At 35.3% G+C, this 13,197-nt stretch overlaps 1 protein-coding gene across 2 annotated transcripts; it reads left to right on the top strand.

Annotated features, from left to right (window-relative positions):
- The first annotated feature begins 4,971 nt into the window (after window positions 1-4,971).
- lpla (lipoprotein lipase a) lies at window positions 4,972-10,436 on the top strand. 2 transcript variants are annotated; one of them, XM_079891430.1, is made up of 10 exons: window positions 4,972-5,227; window positions 6,334-6,521; window positions 6,606-6,785; window positions 6,909-7,020; window positions 7,600-7,833; window positions 7,921-8,163; window positions 8,295-8,415; window positions 8,629-8,808; window positions 8,983-9,090; window positions 9,229-10,436. In XM_079891430.1, exons 1-10 carry the CDS (start codon window positions 5,125-5,127, stop codon window positions 9,278-9,280), a joined length of 1,521 nt encoding a protein of 506 aa, XP_079747556.1. In that variant the 5' UTR covers window positions 4,972-5,124; the 3' UTR covers window positions 9,281-10,436. The 2 variants fall into 2 exon arrangements, with proteins under 2 accessions (XP_079747556.1, XP_079747555.1); XM_079891429.1 differs by having other exon boundaries at window positions 4,988-5,227; window positions 7,600-8,163.
- Window positions 10,437-13,197: the final 2,761 nt, after the last annotated feature.

The following is a 13,197-nucleotide window of genomic DNA, read 5'->3' as shown; positions in this document are numbered from 1 at the left end:
ATGTAATAATGACTATCTATAGGATTTATTGGTCTACTTATTACTAAATCCCATATCAACCTCAACCACTTGAACAAAGGAGAGACAAGAAACAGCACTTTTAATGCTTTCAAATAAACAATATACAATTGCATGAATTATTCTTGAATTGACCCATGTGTGTAGAGGGAGAAGGTTACATTAAAAATATAACTTTTAAAAATGTATGTTAAATAGCCTATACAGAATTGTTCTATAGTCTAATACAATTACATCAGATTTAACTTTAAATTACAGAAGAATTAAGAGTAATCCCTTTAATTAAATTACAGTATTTAGATTACTTGGTAATTAATTACACCCATCACTGTATAACAGTAATTAAAATGTAAACTTATAAACGAAATAATATTAGTACTCTCCATATGCTTGCAGAAGCTCATCCAGTTCTGCTGGTGAGAAATATGAAGACCTCTTTTTGTCTGGCGCTGTTGCCATGGAGACTCATAATATCTGTGCTCCATTGATAATGGCTTTTTATAGTTGTGGTGCACGCGCTTAACTCAGAGTCAGTCAACTCAGAGTTGATTTAACTAACTAATTTCAGCTGTTCTGAAACCAAAAACTCAGAGTTTCCCATCTCAGGGTAAGTCAACTCAGAGTTCAAGTTTTAACTCAGAGTTGGTTGAACCTCCTTATTGAAACAGGCCCCTGACGTGTCTCGCATGTGCTGTTGTTCAAATGAATCACAGACACAGAACTGACTCATATCACAACCCCGATTAAAGTCAACATCTGATTCTTCTGCAACATTGCTTTCAATATCCTGAAAATAATGGTGTGCAAAGGGAATTACTTGGGAGTTCTTCATCAGGGGCCAGCTGTCTAATAAGAAAGATTAAACACTTGGATTTCTCCCACAGTTCTCGGAGAGCAGCGAGCTGGCCAGCTGTTGCTCACTATGAAACCCTACATTTCAGACGTGTTCCCCCTTTTACGGACCCAAAAGGGCCACAACTGAATGTGATGCTAATCCACTGCATTCGCTGAGCTTCGCCTTTCGTGGTTTTGCAGTCCCGTAATCAAAACAATGAGGATTATCTCACGCTGAGTGAAAGCCCTAAACACCACGTGATTGGATTTGGCCGGAAGGCTTGTAGCCAATTTGCTCGGTAAAAAAGTCTAAACCCATCCTGAATAAGTCTAAATCATACGTACATAAGGACGTACATAGGAAAAACTTCATTTAAAATGTTAAGGTATAGCAAACATGCACATTCCCATAAAAAAGAATGCTAGGCTGTTGTAGGCCTATATTTACTTAATACACAAAAGTATTATTTAAAAGTCTTAAAAGTGGTCTCCGGTTATCATCAACCCATCATCATGTAAATACTCTCCTTTTTATTATTTTATCTTATAACCTTATAAGGTCAATCTTTAATGTCAACTCTGTTACCATGATTTCTGTATGGCACCGAACAATTGTTTTTGGAAAGTTGGCCTGTAGAAATATCAGCACTAAAATCCCTTTATAAGAAGCACCTTGTAGTTTTACAACTTCAAGCACAGTGAATTCAGTTGCCAAAAAACACATTATCTGAGAGAAAGTCAATCATAATGCCTGTTTCTAGTAGGCTATAACTCATATTACACTTTCATTTGTTCCTATTACATGCATGACGATTCATATTTATTCCACACACTTGCTATTTGTCATAATTTGACATTTAATTAGGAATTTCGTTGGCCAAAATTGCAACATGTCTTCCGACGAGTGACGTTAGTGCTGACAAAATTAAACATTCTATTTTAAAAAAAGGATGAATATAATAAGAAACTTCTTACAAAACGCACTGATTTTGAGAAGTGAGACTTCTGATTATTTTTATTGACTCCTCACATCCTCTTATACAGTGGGCGAATAAAAATGACTAAATAGATTGTTCGCTTTCCTTAAAAAAAACATATATACTATAATATATATATATATATATATATTACAACTTTTTTATAAATTTTATAGGTTTAACAAAGAAATAAAGTCTAAATCTTTCCAACTCCCCCTTTTGAGGTTTTAGGCAGACAGAGTTACAACATTCACAGCTGAAAGGGGCACTAGCTTCATGCCCACCGGGATCTGACTCTGCAATCCTAATGTTTCAACATGGAGCACAGTAGATGCATGCGGCTATCAGGAGACTTATGCACTGGCCTCATTTCTGTAATCAAAAACCTTTGCTAAACTCAAGACTAAAGACATGAAAGCCTTGGAAGTTTGAGTCACAGCCTTGAGCAGATGGGTTTTATTTAGTGCTCTTGCAAACATTTGGAATCACTGTTAACATATTTCCCCAAACTGTGTATAGACAAATGTGTTTGAGGCAAATCTGTGAGCCTGCCTATTTGCATTGCGCTTCATGCAACAAAAATGCATCTAATTAAATGGCAGTTGTTGTTAAACGTTATCAAGTGCATGCAGATACTCTCAATGCTTCGTAAATTAAATACGCATTAAATATAATCACATTTATGGAGGCTGGCATTGGAAATGTGATTTAGAAATCCTACTGTATTAAGTTTTAAGAAGAAACTACATGTCATCCCCAAAGCACAGCAAACTACCAAATTTTAGTCTTGATTACTATGTGACTAAGCCGTAACCATAAGTTGTTGTTAGGCGTTGTCTGCTTTGGAATTTCTGGGTTGGGTTTTTTAGGATCACCTAAGCGTTCTTCATTCAAGACAAAATACTATTTTTAACAGAACAATGTGTGAATCTGTCCTTAATATTTTAGCATTTTTAAATGAACAGTGTAAGTTTAATTTCTTTGTATTAGGAATTAAATATGTGTCTCACGCTCCTGAGAAAGTTATTGACATGATGTCTGCTGAATAATTAAGATTTCGAAACCGATGCCAAACAGGATTTTTGTCATCGATGATTCCTTGAAGAACCTTTATCATCAAAGGAACCTTTCCAATTCTCAAAATGTTCTTTATCTTTATCTTTATTATTTATCATCATGGAACCACAAAAGGTTCTTTATAGTGGAGAAAGGTTATTCACCTCTTTTAAGAACTGTTCACTGAAAGGTTCTTTGGGGAACCAGAAAGCGCATGAAGCGCAGACACTTTTTTTAGTGTATTAAGAACCTTTCAGAAGAGTTGAAGAACCTTTCTCCACTATAAAGAACCTTTTGTGGTTCCATGATGATAAAGGTTCTTCATGGAACCATCGATGTTCCGAAAATTTGGAGCCATTGATGCCAAAAAACAACCTTTATTTTTAAGAAAAATCAATTATTTACAGTGGAACTGTAAAACATTGAATGAAACATATAGCATTATGTTTTGCATATAGCAATGTTGCATTTTTTTTCAGCTATTGTATCGTTAGCACAGTATAAAAATAAAGTTGCTGCCTTAAATTTTTAAGTTCAATCAACTTGGATGTTTAAGTAATTTCAACTTAAATTACATTAAACTGACTTTAAAAAAAAAAATTGATTCTTGTATAACATAAAAAGTGCTTAACTTATTTTGATGAGTTAAAGCAATGTAATAACATATGTTGTCATAACTTATAGATCATATAATTTTTTAGGATCACTTCAGCTTTGACTTTAAACACGTGGTTTGCATAAACTGTTGTGCCAGACCAATCTTATTCAATTTCATATCTTTTGAGAATATTTTCTTGTGAAATTGTGTATAAATTGAGTGTAAATATTATACGTGTAATCAAAGACTATAAATGTTTAGATATGCGCACTTAGGAGTGTGTTTATGAAAGGGCACGTGCATGTGTTTTTCTAGCATTTATTTTTAGCATTAATCTCAAATACTGAGCTGCATGTATTTGTTTAGCACTTTCATCCAGATGAGGTGCCGCAATAAGGCGTTTCAGAATTGCTTGTGGTTAGAGATAAAGGTGAGACACCTACACCTGTATTGTTCTCAAAGCTAGTGATTTGCATGATTTTTCTGTTAAAGCTTTAAAAAGACTTGGCCGTCTGCTCACTGTTGTCTGGCCAATGAGATGCAAGGTGGCCAACAACACCCATTGACCGTCTCCCTGAATGGAAATCACACTGATATTTGTGACCTGCCCATGAGCAAGCTGTGATTGGCACACGTTATGTTGTTGGTTTTCAAGTTGGCAAATAATCACCCAGGTGTTTTTGTTCAGTAGGAGGCATTCTGTGTGAACATAGTGTGCAATGTTTAGATTTAAAGTAACATTTTAATTGGTTGCAAAGCGCTGATCAAACAATGATTTAGACTGTGTGGGCGATTTTATCAGCAGGTTGTGATGACCTTGGGTGGACATGGATGATCAAAAAGGAAGTATTAATTAACTTAAATCAGATCTATAATGTAGGTATAGCACAAACATAAAAAAAACCCTAATGAATAAATATATAAAAATGTATTTCGTGTTATAATAGCATGTTATAATGAATTTTTTTTTTGTAAAAACAAACTTAAGAATTAATTAAAAATAAAAGTTTATGCCACATACCCATGTAATTCAGTTTTTTTCTTTTTTTTTTCTTGTTTTTTTTTTTTTAAAGAATCTTAACTTAGACGTGACTTTTATTTAAAAATGACTTAATTACATTTAAATGTAAACAATTAAAACTAATTTAAAAATAATTGATAATTCATTTATTTTTAAAACATGTTAATCATAGCTATGTGTATTGCAATTTTTGCATTTGCAATGTTTATGGGCGTCGTCGTAACTTTGACCCCCAAAAAAGAAAGAACTGAAAGAAAGGCCTTGAGAAATCGATTTGTTTGAAGACTCTCGTGGGGCCACACAACTTTCCAGATTTGTAATGGTTAGTAATGAGTCAGTGTGGGGGTTCCTGGCATTTTATTGGTCACATCAGACCTTACCCCGCCTCTTTCGACCAATAGAATTTCTCTGATTTGCATACTGCCCCGCACTGTAGGATAAAGACACGCTTGTAGCGGTACTGATTTAAACTCCTGAGAGAAACTCTGGACATAAGACATCTAAAGCAGCTGCTACCCCCAACTGGAATTTTAAACTGCTGTAACTCTATAAAATAACCGGCTCTCAACAGCTTTTAATTAAATTAAATACATTGTTGCATCCGTGATCATTATATTAATATGGTGAGAGTAACCAGCGCTTGTTTTATATTTTGGATATATTTCGCCTTTTCCTCGGGTTTTGAAACCACGATTGAGCCAACGATTGAATTTGCCGCTTTTGGTAAGTATAAAGCTCATTTGTTTTATAAAATCATAGAATTAACTTGTGTTTATAAAGTTTAAAAAGTGAACTTTTAAAAACTTGAATATGTGAATATATTTGATGAGGCAGTTGCATAAATATCAATATACACAAATAATGGAAACCGATTTTATTGGAGCAATCAATGGCCGCATGAGTCCCGAGGCATGTGGTTATTTTTCCTGTTCTTAAAATTTGAAGTATGAAAGTTTCTTAAAATTATAGGTATATATTATTATAGCCTATATTTTTTTGCATTTTATTGTATTTTTTATTTCATATTGGTATACATTTTTTAGCCTATATCAATTTATACCGTTATCTTTTATATTAGTCTTATATTATTATGCATCAGAAGACAACATTGGATTGTGCAAAATATTAAGATTCTACAAATCACATTTTTATATCGTGCATATATAGGCTACACACCATGTTTTGCGGTGCAAAAAATATTAAGATTCTATTAAACACACTTTTTCTTGTTTTTATTTATAATTTTAACTAGCATTTATTATTAATATGACACTTGTAAATATAAAATAAATATAATTGTCATATAAATGTATTTTTAAATGGTCAGCCTGTTTTGTTTTAATACCGATTTGTTTAATTTGATCAATGTTTACCTTCTAAATTATCTTTTTTTTTTAACTGAGAAAATTTGTAAACATAATGTATATAAAACGTAATATTTTAAAAACAAGTAGAATTTGTTGACTTTTAACAATATGCATAGTGGTAATTATCTGTTAAAGACAACTCAAATGTTTGTTTGATATTTTGTTTACATGTATTTGACAAGCTAGAACAGTCAGTTATGAAGACATTCTAAAGGAGATTATAGGGAAAAAATGTATGTAAAGTCAGTCAAGCACTGGGAAAGGATCCAAGCTTGCCATTTGGAAATAATTCCTCACATTCAAAATTAGGGAAAAGTATAAGCACATGCAAGATAAGCTTCTTTTAAATGTTAATTTAAATAATTATAAGCAGCTTACAAGTAAAAGCATGTAATATAAGCAGTACTTACTGTATTGTATATTGCTGGCTGGAAAACTTATTGTTGATCTGGTTTTGGACAGGTAACTTCATGGAAAATGCCACAGAATGGATGACGGACTTCACCGACATCGAGTCCAAGTTTTCCTTTAGGACTAGCGAAGAACCTGAGGAAGATCTGTGCTACATAGTTCCAGGTCAACCTCAAACAATCAAAGAGTGTAACTTCAATCCAGACTACAAGACCTTCATAATTATACATGGATGGACGGTAGGTGCTTCTCCTACACTTGTTGAAGTCATTAAATGAATGTGTGAAGCAGTCCAAAGCATGACGTGAATGATTTCATCTTAGGTCACCGGTATGTTTGAGAGCTGGGTTCCCAAACTAGTAACAGCCCTGTTTGAACGAGAGCCAACCTCCAATGTGATTGTGGTGGACTGGTTGTCCCGAGCGCAACAACATTACCCAACATCTGCCGCCTACACCAAACTAGTGGGCAAGGATGTGGCCAAGTTTGTCAACTGGTTACAGGTATGTCAAACACTCTGAGAAGTTTTGTGCTATGTCAAGGTGACAAGTAAGAGCATCTGATGAAGATATAGAGTTTGTTTTCAGCAGTAAACTTTATCTTGCATGTATCGTTTCTTCATCCAGGCTGAGATTGACTATCCTTGGGAGAAACTGCATCTGTTGGGCTACAGTCTTGGTGCTCATGTAGCAGGAATCGCTGGCCTTCTCACCAGAGATAAGGTCAACAGAATCACAGGTAACTTCATTTTGTTTCTTAAAGCCCATTAAAAATTAAAGATCATAGCGATATAGATGTTTGCACCAGCTCTGCAGTTCGGCTCTCCGATCAAGTCACGTCACATTTATTTATATAGCACTTTATAAAACAGATTGCTTAAAATCGCAGTTTACAGTATTAAACCCCCAAAAATTGTGTCAGTGTCGCTTTCAATTAGAGTTACTTCAATTTCTGTTATAAAGCGGCTCTCCGGTGAGTTCATGTTTTCCTCGCGTCTGACCTTAAAAGAACAAACAGAAGAAATGAACCAGAGAAGATTTCCATGTCAAAGAAGGCGGAGCCTCAGAGCCACACCTACCAATTTCGTAATCGCTACGGACCATTGGTAGTTCAGAGGTGTTTACCAGCCGGAGTAAACTCTTCCTGGAATGTTTGCTTTGGCAAAATGTTCCGATCCCTGATTTTGTTCACACCAGTTTTATCCTAGATTTTGCTTGAAGTATATTGGGGTCTTTAGGGTGTCAACTTTCGATTTTACCATTCAAACCCTTAAAAATGCATTACATTTAAAATTGGTCAATTTTCTTGGATTTTTAGGCATGGATCCTGCTGGCCCTACTTTTGAGTACGCAGATGCCCAAAGCACTCTTTCCCCAGATGATGCCCTTTTCGTGGACGTCCTTCACACCAACACTCGCGGTTCTCCGGATCGCAGTATTGGGATTCAGAGGCCTGTGGGCCACATAGACATCTACCCCAATGGTGGAACCTTCCAACCTGGCTGTGACCTCCAGAACACTATGTTGATGGTGGCCACTTCTGGCTTAAGAAGTACGTTTGTCCTCCATTGTCCACCTCAAGACGTTATTAGATTTCAAAATCACAAAGCTTTCATTTTTTTCCCTCTGTTCACCGTAGACATGGATCAGATTGTTAAGTGCTCCCACGAACGCTCCATCCACCTGTTCATCGACTCACTGGTGAACCAGGAGCAACAAAGCTTGGCTTACCGCTGCAGCTCCAAAGACAGCTTCAACAAAGGCATGTGCCTCAGCTGCCGCAAGAATCGCTGCAACACGGTGGGCTACAGCGTCAACAAAATCCGCACACGCAGGAGCAGCAAAATGTACATGAAGACTAGAGACATGATGCCATTTAAAGGTTAGGAGCACCAAAGTTTAAGGTTTTAATGTTTATATATATATATATATATATATATATATATATATATATATATATATATATATATATATATATATATATCCTTTCTTAATATAACCATCTTCCCACAGTTTTCCATTATCAAGTGAAGGTCCACTTCTTTAGCAAGAAGAAAATAAGCTACAATGACCAGCCCATGAAGATCTCTTTGTTCGGAATCCACGGCGAGAAGGAGAATATCCCTTACATCATGTAAGTTAATAGCCTTTCCTGATAGATGTCTGGACAGGTTTTGAATTAACAACCAAAAGCCTAAAAATGCAATGTTAAGAAGTTTACTAAGATCCAGAGATTTTTCTTTGATTTCAGTGATTAGGACCTTAAGTACCAAGAAAACAGGTCACGACTGGACTCTGTCCTGTACAGTTTTGACAAAGATGATACTGATGGTTTTTGATTCCACAGGCCTACTTTAGACACAAACACCACAGTGTCCTTCCTTTTGACCACGGATACAGACATCGGAGAGCTGCTGATGGTAAAACTTCTCTGGGAGAAAGACTCCCTCATCAGCTGGCCCTGGTGGAACCCTGATATCTTTCACATTCGCAAACTACGCATCAAATCAGGAGACACACAATCTAAGTAAGCATAGAGAATACATTTTTCTTTATATGTATTATTATATATTATTTTGCTTTAAACAATCCTCTGTTTTTCTTATATTACCATTCCGCATTTTATTGCATTTATTGATTATTTTATACCTTTCATACTTCAGATTACCTTGATTTAAAATTGATGTCTTTTTTGATCCAGGGTCATCTTCAGTGCAAAAGAGAGTGAATTTTCCTACCTTTCTCGTGGAGGTGAGGCTGCCGTCTTCGTGAAAGACAAAGAAGCCCAGTCAAGCCGCAAAAACCAGAGGTAAATTTCCATTCGTCGTCCAGCCATTCTATTGATACAGCCCAATAAAATGACCTTCCCTGTTCAGTTATTATGTTCTTGTTCTGTTTGTTGTGGTGAGTTTTGTTTGACTAAACCCTCTGCACTTTACTCTGGCAGATTGCACAAGTTGAAGATGCACGGAAGTTTGTTCAAACAGGACACCGAGTAAAGAAGCACGTCGAAATCCACCTCTGCTGGGATCTGGCACGGAATCTGCCGGGGAAACTGGAATGGTAGAAACTGACTTCTCCCGTATATATTTGGACTAGTAGCCTTCACCCGAACCAAATCCAGAAACACATCTTGCAAGAAAGCACATGTTGAAAATGTTACTGCTGTGCAGTTTTAAAACAAAAAAAAATCACTTTGGATACTGCTCAAGACAAGTCTTGTAAGACAATCTTTAATGAAATCATTTAATGCATAAAATGATAATCATGTCTCTATGCAATATATTTATACAAGTAATCAGTTCTAGTCTGAAAGGACTTGCACTTAGTTAACAGGGTTTGCTAGTTGTCCACAAAAGAGCCTTTTCTTTCTGGAGAAAGATGCCATTCGAAACATGTTGCTGTTCGTTTGGTTTATCAGTATTACTCTTGAAATTCCACTTAGAGACTAAACATCTAGGTTATGTAGCCGTTTGTTTGGTTGTACTGTGAATTAGGTTGTACCAAAGCGGTTTTCTAGCTATGCTAATCCTCTTTGCCTCAGTTCCAAAAGCAAAACCTTCAGATTTGCCTTTGTTGCAGCCTTCAGTCAGTCTCAATGAAATGCTTTAGCATAAAATGGGACCAAATCCTACTGAATGAAGATGAAATGATTACTGTAAATATATGTAATTGTCATTATATATATACACTTACAAACAGCTCTTCAAATGTCTACCTTTCTTTCATTTCTTGGGTTATTGTGTCTGGCACAGGTCACTTTAAAGGCTTTGCCTCCATTTGATTCAGTTTTGTTTGGTAAAACAAGCAAAATCAACAAACAATTCTGCCACTTTTATGTTGCTTCTCATTACCCCTTTCAAAGCACCTCAAAGGTTGTTTCGTCTGGATTTTGTAAAAAGTAATGAGGCAAGAAACTACTTTCGTTCACACAGCCAAGTAGTAAAACGAGCAGTTCAGAAATGATGGCAACAGTTTTTTCTCAAGCCTTACAGGGTTGACTGCCTCACATAATAGCTACAAATACATCAACAACGTACCTTTTTCCTATTTATTGAATGTATATATTTGTATATTAAGCACCTAATATATGTATTCCATGTTTCTGAAGTGCTCTTGCCTTTTCTTTTGAGTCATGTAGACTCTATTTTTATAAACAAACATTGAGTGAATGAAGTTACTGGAACTGATCAGTATTTGGTCGCCTGTTGTGATCATATGAATCTATAAGCCGTGCACTGTATGATGTCATTTTAATAAACATTATGTTACGCTATGTGAGCACTTAAGATTTTTCATTTAAAACGTCACCGTCTTTATTTTATGTGCAAATGCCATGTCTGTATTAAAAAGTTAGTTTTAATAAATTTAATAAGCACCCAAAAATGAAAATTCTATCATTAATTACTTGCCCTCATGTCGTTCCAAACCCATAAGACTTTTGTTCATTTTCGGAACATAAATTAAGATATTTTTAATGAAATCAGAGAGCTTTCTGGCTGTCATTGGCAGCCTACGCAACTACCACTTTCAAGTCCCAGAAAGGTAGTAAAGACATCTGTCTCCAGTGGTTTAATCTTAATTTTAAAAATTGTTGATGCGAGAGTAGACGTTGTTGCGTAAACGCGCGTCAGAAATTTATATTTTGTAATAAAACTTGGTAAATAAAAATTACGTGTTTTTTGCACAAACAAAGCACTCGCATCGCTTCATAAAATTGAGGATTACTTTAATGATGTTTTTACAACCTTTCTGGGGCTTGAAAGAGGTAGTTGCGTAGCTGTCATTGGAGAGACCGAAAGCTCTCAGATTTCATCAAAAAGATCTTCATATGTGTTCTGAAGATGAACGAAAGTCTTGCGGGTTTGGAACGACATGAGGGGGAGTAATTAATGACAGAATTTAATTTTTTGGGTGAAATATCCCTTTAAATTGCGCTGAATTCACTTTGGTATTGTTTTCACAAGCAAGGTGTATATTTTCAAAACTCTTAGTAATATCACAGATCATCAAAATTGCACTTTTTTTCAAACATTTCAACATGTTTTCAACTGTTAGTACAATACACAAAATCCCAAAGTATCCTTTTCACAACACAAAATAAGTGTTTCATTTATATAAATGTTTCATTCACAGTAACTGCTTTTCATAAAGCTCTTACTATCAAACTTTTTCAGTTGAATACATTTGTCTATTATTTAATCCAACTGAACTTAATGGTTAATTAATCATGAATCATTTGGTACACCAATAGAGTTCAATAGATATTGATTTAGTTTCTATAGAACTTGTTTGCAATTTCCGATATGTAATGAATTCTTTTTACACAAGTGATTTATAGATAATAACCACCACTATGTCCAAAGTGTTTGCATGTGTGTGTTTGTGTGTGTGCGCGCGCGAGAGAGAGAGAGAGAGAGAGAGAGAGAGAGAGAGAGAGAGAGAGAGAGAGAGAGAGAGAGAGAGAGACAGAAATTTGCAATTTGTGAACATAGAACAGGATAGGGAGAGAAAACAGTCAATGTATAACATCAGATTGATCAAAGATGCATCAGAAGAAGGGAGACAGATGGCATCAAATTTTACATTACAGTATGTATGCCATGTGATTCTGTAAACAGATTATCATGGTAGAGACTGCCACATTACTGTAACTCACCCTTATAAAGGTTATACAGTATAGATTCATTCACATGGCACAGTGAGAACATTTACTGTATTGCCAGAAAACTCTTTTCTAGCACAAAACCTCATGGCAGTTTCATAACGTCATCACACCTTTATAACACACTAGATATATACTATTACAAACATTATGGATTCAATTACATAAGGTAGGTAACGTATTTTCTGTGAATTTTCTAATGTGGCAACTGTAGCCTGTATTACTGTAATTATTTAAGTAGCAAGGGTGATTTGAAACATGTATCTTGCAATTAAATGATACATAGAAATAAGAAACAGTATATAAGCCTATACTGTTGTGTTTCTGTGATTAAACCTAATGTTCTCATTACATATTACAATAATCATGTGTTTGAAACATTGATTATGTGGATTGAAATATGTATAGCTGTAATGAAAGCATGGGATCAGGTTTTGAAAGAATGACTAGCTGTGTTACAAGTGTGATCAGTTTGGATTTTTGTACTGAGAGTTTTGAAAATGTACACCTTACTTGTGAAAATAGTACCAAAACTAATAAAAAAAACTGTAATAGTGACACTAAATCTCATTTTAAATGAGTGTTATGGATATTTTATGTCTCAAACATTAAAACGATTTTGAAATTGGCTGTTCATTTCACAGCATCAACAGAAAACTGGGAAAGTTTCACTTTTTTGGCAACACCTCAATCTCTATAGATGTTTAAATCTGATTAATAAAAACTACATGCCAGTGTTTTGTTTACGCTAGCTCCATTCTTATAAGATGAAAATGGAGCGTCATCCATTCAAATAACACCATTTGTGTGTAAAACACTCAAATGGCTCACATTGTTTAGTGAGAGAGCGACTCACGTGTAGTAACCTCGAATCAAAACACAAGGAGCTTGTTTTTCAAGATACCCACCCCTTTTCATGGAATGGAGTTCTTGGAATGAAAATACAACATTCCGTTTCTTTCATTAGTCAGAACCTTCTGGAAGGAGACTGTTGAGAAATTGAATTTTTGGCAACGCATCACCCATATAGGGATAAAAAATTTAGATATGGAGATTTAAAATGATCTTGGCTTATCACACCCGAATTCCTCTGGGAAATCATATTCGACCTCCTCTGAGTTCTTGTATGTTGGACAATGATTTCTAGAACCGTTTCCATCTGCTAAAGAGCATGTGACAGGTCATTAGTTATGGTTTTGCTCTTGAAGAATATGGATAGAGGCGAACGGTGCCTGGTCCTTGTTACGTCAT

This window comes from Squalius cephalus (genome assembly GCF_949319135.1).
Source record: "Squalius cephalus genome assembly, chromosome: 13".
NCBI classification, from domain to species: domain Eukaryota; kingdom Metazoa; phylum Chordata; class Actinopteri; order Cypriniformes; family Leuciscidae; genus Squalius; species Squalius cephalus.
This window is presented reverse-complemented; position numbering and strand designations above follow the sequence as displayed.

What these genes read in the sequence shown, in the direction of transcription:
- lpla (XM_079891429.1), top strand. Translation starts at nt 5,125, where the DNA reads ATGGTGAGAGTAACCAGCGCTTGTTTTATATTTTGGATATATTTCGCC. An exon ending in TAAGGTCAACAGAATCACAG is followed by an intron (nt 7,021 to 7,599) that starts GTAACTTCATTT and finishes TTGGATTTTTAG; the next exon opens with GCATGGATCCTGCTGGCCCT. An exon ending in AGACATGATGCCATTTAAAG is followed by an intron (nt 8,164 to 8,294) that starts GTTAGGAGCACC and finishes ATCTTCCCACAG; the next exon opens with TTTTCCATTATCAAGTGAAG.